The 14,856-nt window shown below is 34.8% G+C and overlaps 1 protein-coding gene and 1 pseudogene across 1 annotated transcript; both read right to left on the bottom strand.

The window, feature by feature from the left end:
* The window catches only part of LOC119503782, a 119,123-nt pseudogene that overhangs the window by 93,934 nt on the left and 10,333 nt on the right, over positions 1-14,856 (bottom strand).
* LOC119503814 (zinc finger protein 629-like) lies at positions 981-4,293 on the bottom strand. The gene is made up of 2 exons (XM_037795826.1): positions 3,961-4,293; positions 981-2,161 (listed from the first exon to the last, which is right to left on the bottom strand). The coding sequence occupies exons 1-2, from the start codon at positions 4,130-4,132 to the stop codon at positions 1,473-1,475; spliced, it is 861 nt and encodes a 286-aa protein (XP_037651754.1). The 5' UTR covers positions 4,133-4,293; the 3' UTR covers positions 981-1,472.

Here is a 14,856-nt window from a genome sequence, read left to right as displayed (position 1 = left end):
TTAATGAGAATAAAGTCATAATATTACGAGAATAATGTCGTAATTTAATAAGAATAATATAATATGACGAGAAAAAAGTCGTAATTTAATAAGAATGAAGTCATAACATTACGGGAATAAAGTCGTAATTTAATGAGAATTAAGCCATAATATTACGGGAATAAAGTCGTAATTTAATGAGAATTAAGCCATAATATTACGAGAATAAAGTCGTAATTTAATGAGAATGAAGTCATATATTACGATAAAAGTCTTAATTTAATGAGAATAAAGTCATAATATTACGAGAATAAAGTCGTAATTTAATGAGAATAAAGTCCTAACCTTTTGAGAAAAAAAGTAATTTCCTCCTCCACAAAAGAGTCAGTTTCCCCAGCAGGTCCGTGTGGTTCTTTCTTCAGAATAGACACAGTTTCTTGCACAATCTTTCAAGGTCCTGATACTGATGATAATGTGGTGCTGATGCGCCAAAAGATGAAGTATTTATTTATTGGTGAAACCTAAACTAAAGTATAACTTCACAAGATGCTCCACGTTCCTCATTTTCACACTATTTACCCTCTAAAATAACACGTCAAATTACTACTTTATAATATTATGACTTTATTCTCGAAATCTCAGATAATTTTTATTCCTCAATGTGGCTCTAAAACTCCGTCGTAAAAAGAGGCAATACTGTAACTGGGAAATAATTTTTTTTTTCTACAAAAAATATTCACAATTTTCGCGGTTCAACTGCAATTATCTAAAATATCAAATACAAACTGACAGCAGCGTACAAAAAAAAGAAGAGGAATAAGCACCGAAAGTACTAACGTTAGATGACGTCTAGTAGAAATATACTTTTTTTTATGTGATCTAAAAATTTCAATATATATATATATATATATATTATATATACAGTATATAATATATATACACAGTATAATGCTTCAGACATAATGAACAGCTAAAAGGTTTGTTAACATCAAAAATATTGATTAAGCAGGACAAGTAGAGTATTTTATTCGTTATTATGTTGTCGTCCTTACATTATTTAAGTTATAAAAGCTCAGTAACTTACGTCAAACCCTTCACACACAATTACTAAAGTTGTTGTCTAAAAAGTACACAGCGACCAGCTTTTTTTAAAGGCTTACTAACACACCCTCAGTCTGGTCTCTTCTACATCTTGACAGTTGTTTTCTTGAGGCATGTGAATAACACAGCAACAATATAATGAAGTTCATTGACATAACAGAGACATTACACAGGCAACATACTTATGCCTTCAATAATAAACTGTACATTTGAATTGTCAGATTCCAAACTTAATAAAACACTTAGCATGTCATTTTTTTACAGGTAATGATCACATGATTGTGATGAAAGATCATCTGAAAAGAAGTGCTTTAACTTTTCTTTGAAAGGTCCAATATCAGTCCTCGGTGTTGGGTTGTAAATGTTTATCTGGATCTGATCCTTTGAGAGTGTTACTGTGGTTTATTTGTGTCAGTAACAAAGAAAGTAGACAGTTTCACTCCTTTGTGAGTTCTCATATGTCTGCCAAGACCGTGTTTATATCTATATCGCTTCTTACAAACTAAACAGCTGTAATGTTCTCCTCTCGTGTGACGTTTCATGTGACGAATTAATTTAGGCTTCTTAGAAAATCTTTTACCACAAGCTGTACAGCTAAATGGTTTCTCTCTCGTGTGAATTATCATGTGTACCTTCAGATTTGTCTTGTTGCCAAATCTTTTCCCACACTCGGAGCAGATACATAAGTTCTTGTCAGTATTACATCTCTCATTACTGACAAGGCAGGAGTTTAAAACTGATCGACGTACTCTGGTCTGCTTCCAATCATCATCGCTGTCATCACTCTCTGGTTCAGAAGTGTCTTCTGTCTCAGGTTCAGAAGAGTCTCCAGTCTTGTCTTCGGTATCTGGATCTGAGTTCCTGGCTGGTCCTGGTCCTCCACAGTCCTCTCCATCAGCTTCTGTATGCATCTGTTCAGATCGTCTTTGATGAAGCAGTGAGGAATGAGGTTCCTCTTCCTCATCCTCAGAGACAGGAGCGAATGGGAACTTGATGATATCAGCCTCCTCCAGCCCTTGAAACTGCTCTCCCTCCTGACTGGTCCAGAGTTCCTCGTGTTCCTCTTTAATGTGTGGGGGCTCTAAACACACACAGAGACATTACAGAGAAATGTTGTCGTTCATTCATATCAAATAATTCAGACTGTGTGAAAAAAGTTGACAGCTCTGGGTTTAGCAGCTGTTAAATGCTTTGATAAATGTCTATATCTCCCCCCCCCTTATGGCAGATATAGGAATCTGCCTCTGCAGAATCGAGCCAATATTGGAATTTACAGTAAAACTATACTAAGTGTAATCAATACACTGACACAGATTTTAAATTCATACTATCTGAAGATAGATCATAGTAAGAAAAGACCCCAACATCTATGCTATCTAGCAAGCAGAAACGGCTTATGCCACGATATATTATGGTTTCAAAAATTGCTAGAATTTGTATCACTGCATCTGTGACATATATGTCTGGGGGAGACTCGTGGGTACCCATAGAACCTTTTCACATATCTGGAGGTCAGAGGTCAAGGGACCCCTTTGAAAATGGCCATGACAGTGTTGAGTTTGGAACGTTATTTAACCTCCATCACTACGAGCTAGTAAGACATGGTTGGTACCAATGGATTCATTAGGTTTTCTAGTTTCATATGATACCAGTATCAGACTTTTCTTCTGCCTTCCTTTTGGACATTTTTGGAACTTTTTACAGACATTTTTCAGAAACTTTCTAAACTTTTTTTCAGACAATTTTTTGACCTTTTTTCTGGCATTTTCAAACTTTTGTTGGGACATTTTTTGAATTTTTTTTTTTTTTAACTCTTTTTCAGAAGTTTTCTGACTTTAAAAAAAAAAATTCAGATTCTTTTAGGACATTTTTTGTACATTTTTGGAACATTTGGACTTTTTTCACACTTTTTTTTTTTTGGATAAAAATCCTCACACATTCACATATTTTGAAGTCAGAGGTCAAGGGACCCCTTTGAGAATGGCCATGACAGTTATTCCTCCTCAAAATTTAGCATAATTTTGGAGCGTTATTTAACCTCCATCACCACGAGCTAGTATGACATGGTTGGTACCAACAGATTCTTTAGGTTTTATAGTTTCATATGATACCAGTATCAGACTTTTCTTCTGCCTTCCTTTTGGACATTTCCCGACTTGTTATGAACTTTTTTCTGACATTTTTCAGAAACTTTCTAAACTTTTTTTCAGACATTTTTTGGACCTTTTTTTCTGATATTTTCAAACTTTTTTGGGACATTTTTTGAATTTATTTTGTACTTTTTTTCCAACTTTTTTTCTGACAATTTTCAGAAGTTTTCTGACTTAAAAAAAAAAAAATTCAGATTATTTTTGGACATTTTTGGAACTTTTTTCTGACATTTTTCAGAAACTTTCTAAACTTTTTTTCCGACACTTTCTTAAATTTATTTTTTTACTTTTTTCTGACATTTTTCAGAAGTTTTCTGACTTTAAAAAAAAAAAAAAATCCGATTCTTTTGGGACATTTTTTGGAAATTTTTGGAACATTTGGAAATTTTTCACACTTTTTTTTTTTGGACAAAAACTCTCACACATTCACATCTTTTGAAGTCAGAGGTCAAGGTCTTCACTATCTTCACTCTAGCTTTAAAACTGAGCCTGCTACAACCTCTGGAAAACAGAATAGCGGTTAAACTAACTATTTGGCAGCATCTTCGCGGGCCACTAGGTGGCTCTATGAGGCCCACCAGTGGGCCGCGGCCCAGTGGTTGAGAATAGCTGGTTTAGCTCACGTTAGCAGCTAACAGGCTGTATGTTGATGGTTTAGCTCAGCCCTGTGTGGATGCTTTAGGTCTATCTCAGCACGGACAGCTGTAGAAACGGGAGAAAGAGAACCAACCTGCTCCAGTCCTCTGGTTAACCTGATGAGGTTTTATCATCAGCTCTCGGTGTCGCTGGTTCATCTCCTCTTCATACTCCTCTATTGTTCTCTCAACATGACCGAAGATCTCCTCCACAGCTGCACTCAGCCGCTGGCTGATGAACAGCTTCAGACTCTGAAGTCTGGACATGTTTCACCCTCAGGAAGAGAAGAAGAGAGAAGAAAACGAAACACTGTCGGCTGTTGTTTGAATGCAGCAGCAAAAACACTGTAAACACCAACGACCACTTCCGGGGAGATGTTTCAAAATAAATGTCTTCTTCGTCTCTCGGTTTAGGCTGTTGGCAACTCTGAGGTGCATACCGCCTCCTACTGAGAATGTGACATCATGTCATTATACCCTGTTTGTTAAATTCAACCTTGTGTCACTTAAAGCTACGACGGAGTATTAGGGCCACATTGAGGAAAAATAAATAAATCTGAGATTACGAAAATAAAGTCGTAATATTATGAGAATAAAGTCATAAGTTTAAGTGAAAATATTACAACTTTTTTTCTCGTAAAGTTATGACTTTTTCTCGTTATGTTATGACTTTATTCTCGTAATATTACGACTTTTTTTCACTTAAAGTTATGACTTTATTTTCGTAATATTACGACTTTTTTTCTCGTAAAGTTATTACTTTATTCTCGTAATATTACGACTCAGCTGTGACATATTTAGCCAAATCTTGAACCACAAACTGAAGAAGGAACGCCTTCAAACACAAAGCTAATTTATTTGTATAAAAGCTTTTAACAACAAGTAAAAACAAATTGCTTACATAAAACATAAAGACCCCATTTACACCGTTAACATACCAAAATGACATTAAGACAAGCTGAAAAAGATAAAAGATGAAACTAATATAACATGGAATAAAAAAAGAAGAGTCAAAAAGTTCATTTCAGTAGAAGATGTGAATAAATATCCACAAATTTGAATAAATAATAAATAAATAAATTCTTAATGAATCATATTTCACAAGGCCCTGAATGTGTCCTGGAGCTGAGGCTTTCACTACACTCAGAGCAGCTGGATGGTTTCTCACCAGTATTACAGAAACCTCATTATTTCAGCCTGGTTTCTCTCTAACGCTCATGATCAACACCATCTTCAGGATCAGGTTAAAATACAGTCTGAAGTCTCGTCATCAGTATCTAACACTGCAGCTATTATGGTGAAACGTTGGCTGAACTTTTGTGTGAGCCATCATGAAAAATAATTTGCACCGTTATTACAATAGTTGTTCTAGTAAATATAAATTAAACAGAGAAAAATCTGTAAACAAAAGACAGAATATTCATGACCCAAAACAAAGTTCCTGCACATCAAAACAAGGAAACAGGATCTGAAATATTTGCTGAAAAAGCAAAAGGAGTGAAAATATTACTGAAAAGTAAGAAGGTTAAATATTGTGCTTCAGTTTTATCGCTGCTGATAATTCAGCTCAAACCACAGTGCTGTTCATGGGACATACAATTTTTAAGACAATTTAAAACAATTTGAATCAATGAATACATGACACAAAATAATGTAGAGACAAATAACACCAGAATTACAATGGTTGTGTAGCTTCATCTTAGCTGAAAAAGCTTGTCTTAGAGTCTGTAGTCTTACAGTTTTTAGCTGATCAGTGATGAATCAAGTCTTGGCCTCAGTACTTCAATCCTGCTGGAAGAAAATTGGCTCAACAAGCTTCATTTATTTCGGCTGCTCTCCCCAGCACACTTGTGATTTTTGACATAACAGAGCCGAGTGAATCCTTTATCGCAAACTGAACAGCTGAGTGGCTTCTCCCCTGTGTGGACAGTCAGGTGTCGTCCCAGATCACCTTTTTGTGTGAATTTTTTACCACAATATGAACAACTAAATGGTTTCTCCCCCGTGTGGACGGTCAAGTGTCGTCTCAGATGTCCCTTTTGTGCAAATCTTTTGCCACAAACTGAACAACTAAATGGTTTCTCCCCCGTGTGGACAGTCAAGTGCCGTCTCAGATTTTGCTTTAGCGTGAATTTTTTATTACAAACTGAGCAACTAAATAGTTTCTCCCCTGTGTGGACAGTCAAGTGTGTTCTCAGATTAAAATCGTGTGCAAATCTTTTGCCGCAAATTGAACAACTGAATGGTTTCTCCCCCGTGTGGACAGTCAAGTGTCGTCTCAGAACACTATGGCGGGCAAATCTTTTACCACAAACTGAACAAAGAAATGGTTTCGCTCCTGTTTGGATTCCAGTTTGTTTCTGCAGACATCCCTTGTGGCCAAATCTTCTAGTACTTTGAGAGGAGCTAACTGATGTTTTTCCAGTATTACATTCCATTACAGGTACTTCATTGTTTTGCAGAGGGTTTAAACCTGATTGAGGTTCTTTAGTCTCCCCCCAGTTTCTACTGTCATCAGTCTCAGGTTCAGAGGAGGGTGAAGTCTTGTCATGAGCAGCTGGTTGTAAAGGACTATCTGGATCTGAGTTGGCTGATTCAGATCCTTCACAGTCCTCTTCATCAGCTTCTGTTTTCAAATGTTCTTCCTCTCTGTTGTCATGAAGCGGTGAGGACTGAGCTTTCTCTTCTTCATCTTCTTCACTCTTCACAGAGACAGGAGTGAATGGGAACTTGATATCAGCCTCCTCCAGCCCTTGAAGCTGCTCTCCCTCCTGACCGGTCCAGAGTTCCTCCTGTTCCTCTTTAATGTGTGGAGGCTCTGGGTCCTCCTGGTCCTCCTGGTCCTCCTGGTCTGGACTGGAGCTCCACTCCTGCTGCTCAGGGGAAGCATCTTCTTTACCCACCAACAGCTGCTGGACGTCTGTGGACAATAACCAAATACATACACATCTTAGAAACCTGTAATTTTATGTTGACACTTATTTAATAATCCTTAATTAATAGTTAAAAATTAGCTCCATCTCAATCAAGTAATAATATTCTAATTATATAATATATGATTACTGTGACTGTAACACTATGATATAATATTAATAGCATAACAGTCACAGGAGACTTTTTTTCTAATTTGAGTACTTTTACTTTTCATACTTTAAATACATCTTTCTATATATACGTACATACATTTACTTAGGTAACATTTTCAATGCAGGACTTTTACTCGTAACCAGTGGTGGAAGTATTCCGGTCCTTTACTGAAGTAAAAGTATTAATACCACACTGAAAATCTTCCACTACAAGTCCTGCATTCAAAACCTTATTTAAGTGAAAGTATGCAAGTATTATCAGCAAAAGGTTTTTAAAGTGTCAAAAGTAAAAGTGCTGATAGTGCAGCAAAATGTTTCCTGTCTGTGTTTTACTATTATATATCTAATGTTTTTGGATTAATATTACTTCTGCATTAATGTGTGATGTGTTTAACTCTTTTATATCCTGTTGGCTGGTTTAATCTACAGCAATGCATCATGGTCTATAAGATCATCATATGTTATTAGCGTCGCTGAGAGCCACGTATCTCTAAAAAGTCAGAAAAAACAGCCCTGTTTTCAGCTCCAAGAGGCTTTTTAAAGAGTTTAATTAGCTTAAGAAGGAGGAGAAATTTCCCAACACATAAAGGAAAACTTCATTTTTCCATCCATCCAGAGATACCTGGTTTTCACTGGACAGGAAGGGGAGGAAACACTGTAATCTGAAAAGAAATTAAAGTGGTCACACAAATGTAGTGAAGTAAAATGTACAATATTTACCTCTGAGATGTAGTTTTTGTTGTGCTCTGCGCTCTGCCATGGCTCGTCGGTGCAAGTCCTTACGACGCTTTGCAGCTTCCGGCGTCTCGTTCGCCATTTGGTGGCGTTTCCTTTTCCTATAAATTGCCCGACGACACTCGGCTTGTTGCAGTGTTTCTGTCATGCGAGCCGTTTTCCTTCTCTCTGCATCCTTTTTTCTGCGACACTCAGTTTGTTGACGTGATTCTGTCATACGAGTTACTTTCTTTCTCTCTGCGTCCCTTTTTCTGCGACACTCAGTTTGTTGCAGCGTTTCCGTCATGCGAGCTCTTTTCTTTCTCTCTGCGTCCTTTTTTCTGCGCTTTTCAGGATTTGATTTGTAGCGAGGCATAGTGACAGTAAAAATGAAGCGTCTCTTCTTGAGCAAAATAAACAGCTTATATCACAAATGATGTTCCTCTAAATATAACGGTGAATCTGTCGAGCAAGCAAGCAGCACCTCTTCAGGTCACTAAATCTGTAAATGACATCGAGAGGAATGGTGATACAGAAAAGTTAGAGACAAATGTGTTATTAGTTTGTATGTTTATCAGAAAGGTTAAAGATGCATCCTCACCAGCAAATGCAGGAGCTACACAAATATAATATACGAATAATGTTGGGACTGTAGTAAACATAAACATTGTAATTTTGCATGTAGAAATAATTCAAATTCTGACTACTGTCATTGTGTGATTACAAACTGCATAAAAGCTGAACATGTACAATCATTGCTGATGTGGGAAATCCTGAATACAAGAAAGCTATCACCACCAAGATGCAGAGTTATATTGCTGCATCATATCATGTGTTGAGAAGTCTGCTGTAGTGGCCTCACATCGCAAAACACTGTGGCGTAAGTATAACTTTAGGACAAAATGACATACCTGTAATAAGGAGTCTGGCCTGCACTGAGATGTGGAACACTGTGTCAATAGACCACCCATGTAAAAAGCACAGGAGAACAATGTATACAGAGAACAGAGACTTACAGAAGGTAACAGCACAGTTATCAATAGTTACGACAGTACAAGAAGGTGATATGTGAAGTTGTGTATAAGTCATTGATATACCTGCAACCACAATCCTGGCCAACGCGTGCCAAAAGTAGGGATGGTTACCTGCAGAGTTTTAATGATTAGTAAGAACAGTGAGTAAAATATAAATGTAAGATGAATAGGAACACATGTTCGATTATGTATAATAACATGATTAATCTGTAAAATGTGCTTCAATCAGATGCAGGGATGGTCGAAACAGAGGAATGTGAAATATGTGAAATGTAATATAATGATATCACAGCTGCCAGATGCAACCAGCAGAGATTTGTTTTGAAGTTTTGAATAAAGTTTTTTTATATACAGGGCTTGAAATTAAGCTCATAAGCTCTGTTCAGGAAAGTAGCTGAGATGTTTTACTTGCTTGTCCGAGATGGAAAATATAGGACTATTAAAAAAATAAATAAAATCAAGAGGGATTTGGACAATAAGGTTAGATTCTAACGTATATAATACGCAATATAATCAGATTTCACATCCATTTCACTATCATTATGTCGGCTATGACATGGACATGATAAACAAAACAATTTAACATGGAAACCCACAAAACCAAAATAAAATCAGCCGTCAAGAGGTCAACTCTAAGCATTCAGTCAGCACCTTTTTTTCATTTTCTTGTAGGCTAAAGTGTTTCATTTTATGTGATGACTCTAACTACAGGTGTGAATTATTATAGCATTAATGAATATATTCATTAATCTATTCAGTTTGCATCTTCTTTTGAATTAAAGGTCCAATATTGTAAAAAGTGAGATTTTCATGTCTTCTATATTATATATCAGGTTTAAGTGCTATATAAATACTGTTAAACTATCAAAACGCTCATTACACGGAGAAATACAAACAGCCCGTATTCAGAAACTCTGCATTTGAAACAAGCCGTCAGGATCTCTGTCCATTTGTGATGTCACAAATATACAATATTTAGACTATTTCCCAGTTTTAAACGTAAACTTTCTAAATGTGTCCCAGTTTATTTCCTGTTGCAGTGTATGTGAATGACATCAGCTGACAGGGAGTAAACGTAGACCCAAGCTGTTGCTTAGCAACACAATTCTGTTGCAATGCACTAAAACGGAGCGTTTCAGACAGGAGGGTGAATACAGGTATATTCAGGCAGACAAGATGAGAAAAATAATGTGTTGTTTGAACATTAAAGCATGTAAACATGTTCTAGTAGAAATCCATAATACAAGTATGAACCTGAAGATGAGCACGATATGGGACCTTTAATACACTTGTTTCTGAAACATTATCCATGTTTTTCAATGACCTTTCACAAAACAATCCTGGATGTGGATAAAGCAGGATTGATTTTTTACAGGGTCGACTATTGCATTAATGTTATTATTATACTAATGTAACTAGTCTGTCTATAACATGAACTAGTACTTCTGATAGGTATTTATACCGTTTACAAGCAGGTCAAGACACGTTTAGATTAACGCTGAATTGTTGTTTACTAGCAGTTTTAAACACATTCATCCTCTCTTATAGGTAGGAATATGTCATATTTAACGATTCTCTGTTATTATTATTATTATTATTAATACTGTCACATCAGGTTAGCAGTAGCTTGTTAGCAGCAGCAGTATAACGGTTTGTTGGCTATAAATAAATAATATTAAACTCTCTTAATACACCAACACACAGTAAACAATGAGCACAAACCACCAGAGTAGCAGAAACAGACACACAGCTGATAATAATAAAGCTTACAGGCTTCATGTCTTCAGCAGAATAACAGACTACTCTGTGTGCTGAAGGACCCCGGTCCTTCCTGAGTCGTCCTGCCAGATGCCTGTCCATATTCTGTCACTTTACCTGGCTCATACTGACACCTGGTGGGAATTCAGGAGTATAGCACAGTAAGTGTTCTTAGACATTAGCAACGTTTTTAAATATTTATTATTATTGTTTTAGAAAATATAAGCACAATAATACAACGGAGTGTTAGGGGGAAGAGAGAGAGAGGGGGGAAAACATAAGAGATTTCGAGATTAAAGTCATAATATTACAAGAAAAAAGTCGTAATTTAATGAGAATAAAGTCATAATATTACAAGAAAAAAGTAGTAATTTAATGAGAATAAAGTCATAATATTACAAGAAAAAAGTAGTAATTTAATGAGAATAAAGTCATAATATTACAAGAAAAAAGTAGTAATTTAATGAGAATAAAGTCAGAATATTACAAGAAAAAAGTAGTAATTTAATGAGAATAAATTCATAATATTACAAGAAAAAAGTCATAATTTAACGAGAATAAAGTCATAATAATACAAGAAAAAAGTCGTAATTTAATGAAAATAGTCATAATATTACAAGAAAAAAGTCGTAATTTAATGAGAATAAAGTCATAATAATACAAGAAAAAAGTCGTAATTTAATGAAAATAGTCATAATATTACAAGAAAAAAGTCATAATTTAACGAGAATAAAGTCATAATATTACAAGAAAAAAGTAGTAATTTAATGAGAATAAAGTCATAATATTACAAGAAAATAGTAATTTAATGAGAATAAAGTCATAACTTTAGGAGGAAAAAAGTCATAATTTAATGAGAATAGTCATACTATTTCAAGAAAAAAGTCTTAATATTACAAGAATGAAGTCATAACTTTACAAGAAAAAAGTTGCAATATTATGAGAATAAAGTCATAACTTTACGAGAAAAGAAGTCATAATATTACAAATATAAAGTCATAACATTAGGAGTAAAATGTCGTAATATTACAAGAATAAAGTCATAACTACGAGAAAAAAAGTCAAAATATTACGAGAATAGTCATAACTTTACGACAAAAGAAGTCATAATATTACAAATATAAAGTCATAACTTTATGAGAAAAAAAGACATTTCCTCCTCCACAATATGTATAATATGCAATATGAATTTTATTTGTTACCGAGCACATGTATTTCTCACCCGTCCGTCTTTCAGTTCACATAAAGTGAATGATGTCACCTTGTTCACAGATCTCAGATATTAACTTGGAGAGCACGAATATATTATAACTGACGGACATGATGGACAAAACTATAAAAATAAGACTCAAAGTGGAATAAACTATTTCTTTCTTTAAATTGTGTAAATGCAGCTCATCACTAGCCACCACTTTTATTAAGGAAACTACATTTTCATTTTAGTTAATCAAATAAAAAAAAAACATCTGTTTACAAAATATGAAATATTGAAGTGCAACCCTGAACTGCAGTTATTATGGTGAAACTGTTTGTAAGCAATCATGAAAAACAATTTGAACAGATTACATGTAACAAGCAAAAACAAGGAAATAATGACTTTAAACTGGAGAGAAAACGTTGCTGAATAATAAGAAGTTTAAATATTTTGCTCCAGATTTATCACCGCTGATAATTCAGCTCAAACCATACTGCTGTTCAGGGGACATAAAATATTATTTTAAACAAAGTTGTGAGGACTGAGGTTTCTCTTCATCGTCTTCTTCACTCTTCACAGAGACAGGAGTGAATGGGAACTTGATATCAGCCTCCTCCAGCCCTTGAAGCTGCTCTCCCTCCTGACTGGTCTCCTGGTCCTCTTTAATGTGTGGGGGCTCTGGGTCCTCCTGGTCCAGACTCCTGCTGCTCAGGGGGACCCTCTTCTTTAACCACCAACAGCTGCTGGACGTCTGTGGAGACTAATGAAATACACAGACACGTCTTAGAAGACTGTAAGTTCATGTTGACGTGTATTCTTCAACCATTAGTTAATAGTTCAAAATGAGCTCCACCTCCACCAACTACAGCAGTCAAATCCTGCTTTTTCATTACTGCATGAATAATAATAATAATCTAATGATACAATATATAACAGCAGAAAACTCACAGGGGACATTTTCTGCCATTTTTTCTATTTAACTATACTTTAAGAATATTTTATACTTGCATATTTTTACTTAGATAACATTTTCAATGCAGGACTTTTACTTGTAACCAGTGGTGGAAGTATTCAGATCCTTTACTGAAGTGAAAGTATTAATACCACACTGTGAAAACACTCCACTGTTTTAAAGTCCTGCATTTCGTCAGCTAAATGTAATTAAGTAAATGTATTCATTGTGCACTTCTGACTTTATTCTCATAAATTGATGAAGTTATTCTCATAATATTATGACTTTTTCTTGTAAACTTATGACTTTATTCTCATAATATTACGACTTTTTTTCACTTAAAGTTCTGACTTTATTCTCTTAAACGTCTGAATTTATTTTCATATTACGACTTTTTTTCTTGCAAATTTATGACTTTATTCTCGTAATATTACGACTTTTTCTTGTAAACTTCTGACTTTATTCTCATAATATAATGACGTCATTCTCGTAATACTATGACTTTATTCTCATAATATTGTGACTTTATTCTGATAATATTACGACTTTTTTCTCGTTAACTTCTGACTTTATTCTCATAATATAATGACGTCATTCTCGTAATACTATGACTTTATTCTCATAATATTGTGACTTTATTCTGATAATATTACGACTTTTTTCTCGTTAACTTCTGACTTTATTCTCATAATATAATGACGTCATTCTCGTAATATTATGACTATTCTCATAATATTGTGACTTTATTCTGATAATATTACGACTTTTTTCTCGTTAACTTCTGACTTTATTCTCATAATATAATGACGTCATTCTCGTAATATTATGACTTTATTCTCATAATATTGTGACTTTATTCTGATAATATTACGACTTTTTTCTCGTTAACTTCTGACTTTATTCTCATAATATAATGACGTCATTCTCGTAATACTATGACTTTATTCTCATAATATAATGACGTCATTCTCGTAATATTATGACTTTATTCTCATAATATTGTGACTTTATTCTGATAATATTACGACTTTTTTCTCGTTAACTTCTGACTTTATTCTCATAATATATTGACTTCATTCTCGTAATATTATGACTTTATTCTCATAATATAATGACGTCATTCTCGTAATATTATGACTTTATTCTCATAATATTGTGACTTTATTCTGATAATATTAAAACTTTTTTCTCGTAAACTTAGGACTTTATTCTCATAATATTTTGACTTTATTCTCCATATCTCAGACATATAATTTTTCCTCCCTGACCCTCCGTAGTAAAGTATCGTGTAAACACACTGGCCCTTTAAGTAAAGGATGTGAACACTTCCTCCTCCTCTGGTTCCACAGCAGTTTAAAGTGATAATGAAACAATGTAACAGATCGAACCCTCTCTGTGTTTCCGGTCTGCAGGTCTCAACAGACCGTCCAGTAGCTTCTGTTGTCTCTGGTTCTCCTCTTTAGTCCGACACAGTTCCTCCTCGTATTCTGCCGTCGTGCTCTCAAACAGACCGAATATCTCTTCAGACGCTGCAGATAGTCGCTGGTTGGCAAATTCTCTCAGAATCTGATCTTTAGACATTTTTACTGAATCACAGCAGACAAACACAAACTGACTCGCGGGAAAAAAAAACCAGTCTACAACAAGAAGAATCCTGCTGAAGAGAAGACCCGCCCTCCTCGGGCTCTGATTGGCTAGAACTCTCTGCCTTCGATGATCGGATTGGTCAGTTTAAGCAAGAGGATTGGTTAGGGAATATCAGGGTAAGCCAATCAGAGGCAGAGAAGCGTCTCTCCGGTTTGTAATCAAAACAGCTTGAAGGTGCATACCGCCACCTACTGGACAGGAGTGCGTATTTAATTACATTTATGAAGCATTCTATGAGTCCAAACACCATTTTCTTCTTGTTCAACAACTGTGGTCTCAATGTTGAGATAAATGAGCTAATTTAATGTCTGTTTAATGTTAATATGACATTATCTCAAATATAATTGTTTCATATATATATATATATATATATTTATTCTCATAATATTACGACTTTTTTTCTCGTAAACGTATGACTTTATACTCACAATATCACGACTTTTTTTCTTGTAAACTTCTGACTTTATTCTCATAATATTATGACTTTTTCTTGTAAATTTCTGACTTTATTCTCATAATATTACGTCTTTTTTTCTTGTAAACTTCTGAATTTATTCTCATAACATTACGACTTTTTTTTCGCGTAAAGTTCTGACTTTATTCTC

Source organism: Sebastes umbrosus, chromosome 15 (genome assembly GCF_015220745.1).
Source record: "Sebastes umbrosus isolate fSebUmb1 chromosome 15, fSebUmb1.pri, whole genome shotgun sequence".
In the NCBI taxonomy this organism is placed as follows: domain Eukaryota; kingdom Metazoa; phylum Chordata; class Actinopteri; order Perciformes; family Sebastidae; genus Sebastes; species Sebastes umbrosus.
The sequence above is the reverse complement of the archived record's forward strand: the minus strand, read 5'-3'. Positions and strand labels throughout refer to the sequence as shown.

Coding starts and splice junctions, on each gene's coding strand:
- LOC119503814 (XM_037795826.1), bottom strand. CDS start 4,132: ATGTCCAGACTTCAGAGTCTGAAGCTGTTCATCAGCCAGCGGCTGAGT. Junction 2,162..3,960: donor TAACCAGAGGACTGGAGCAG/GTTGGTTCTCTT, acceptor GTGTGTGTTTAG/AGCCCCCACACATTAAAGAG.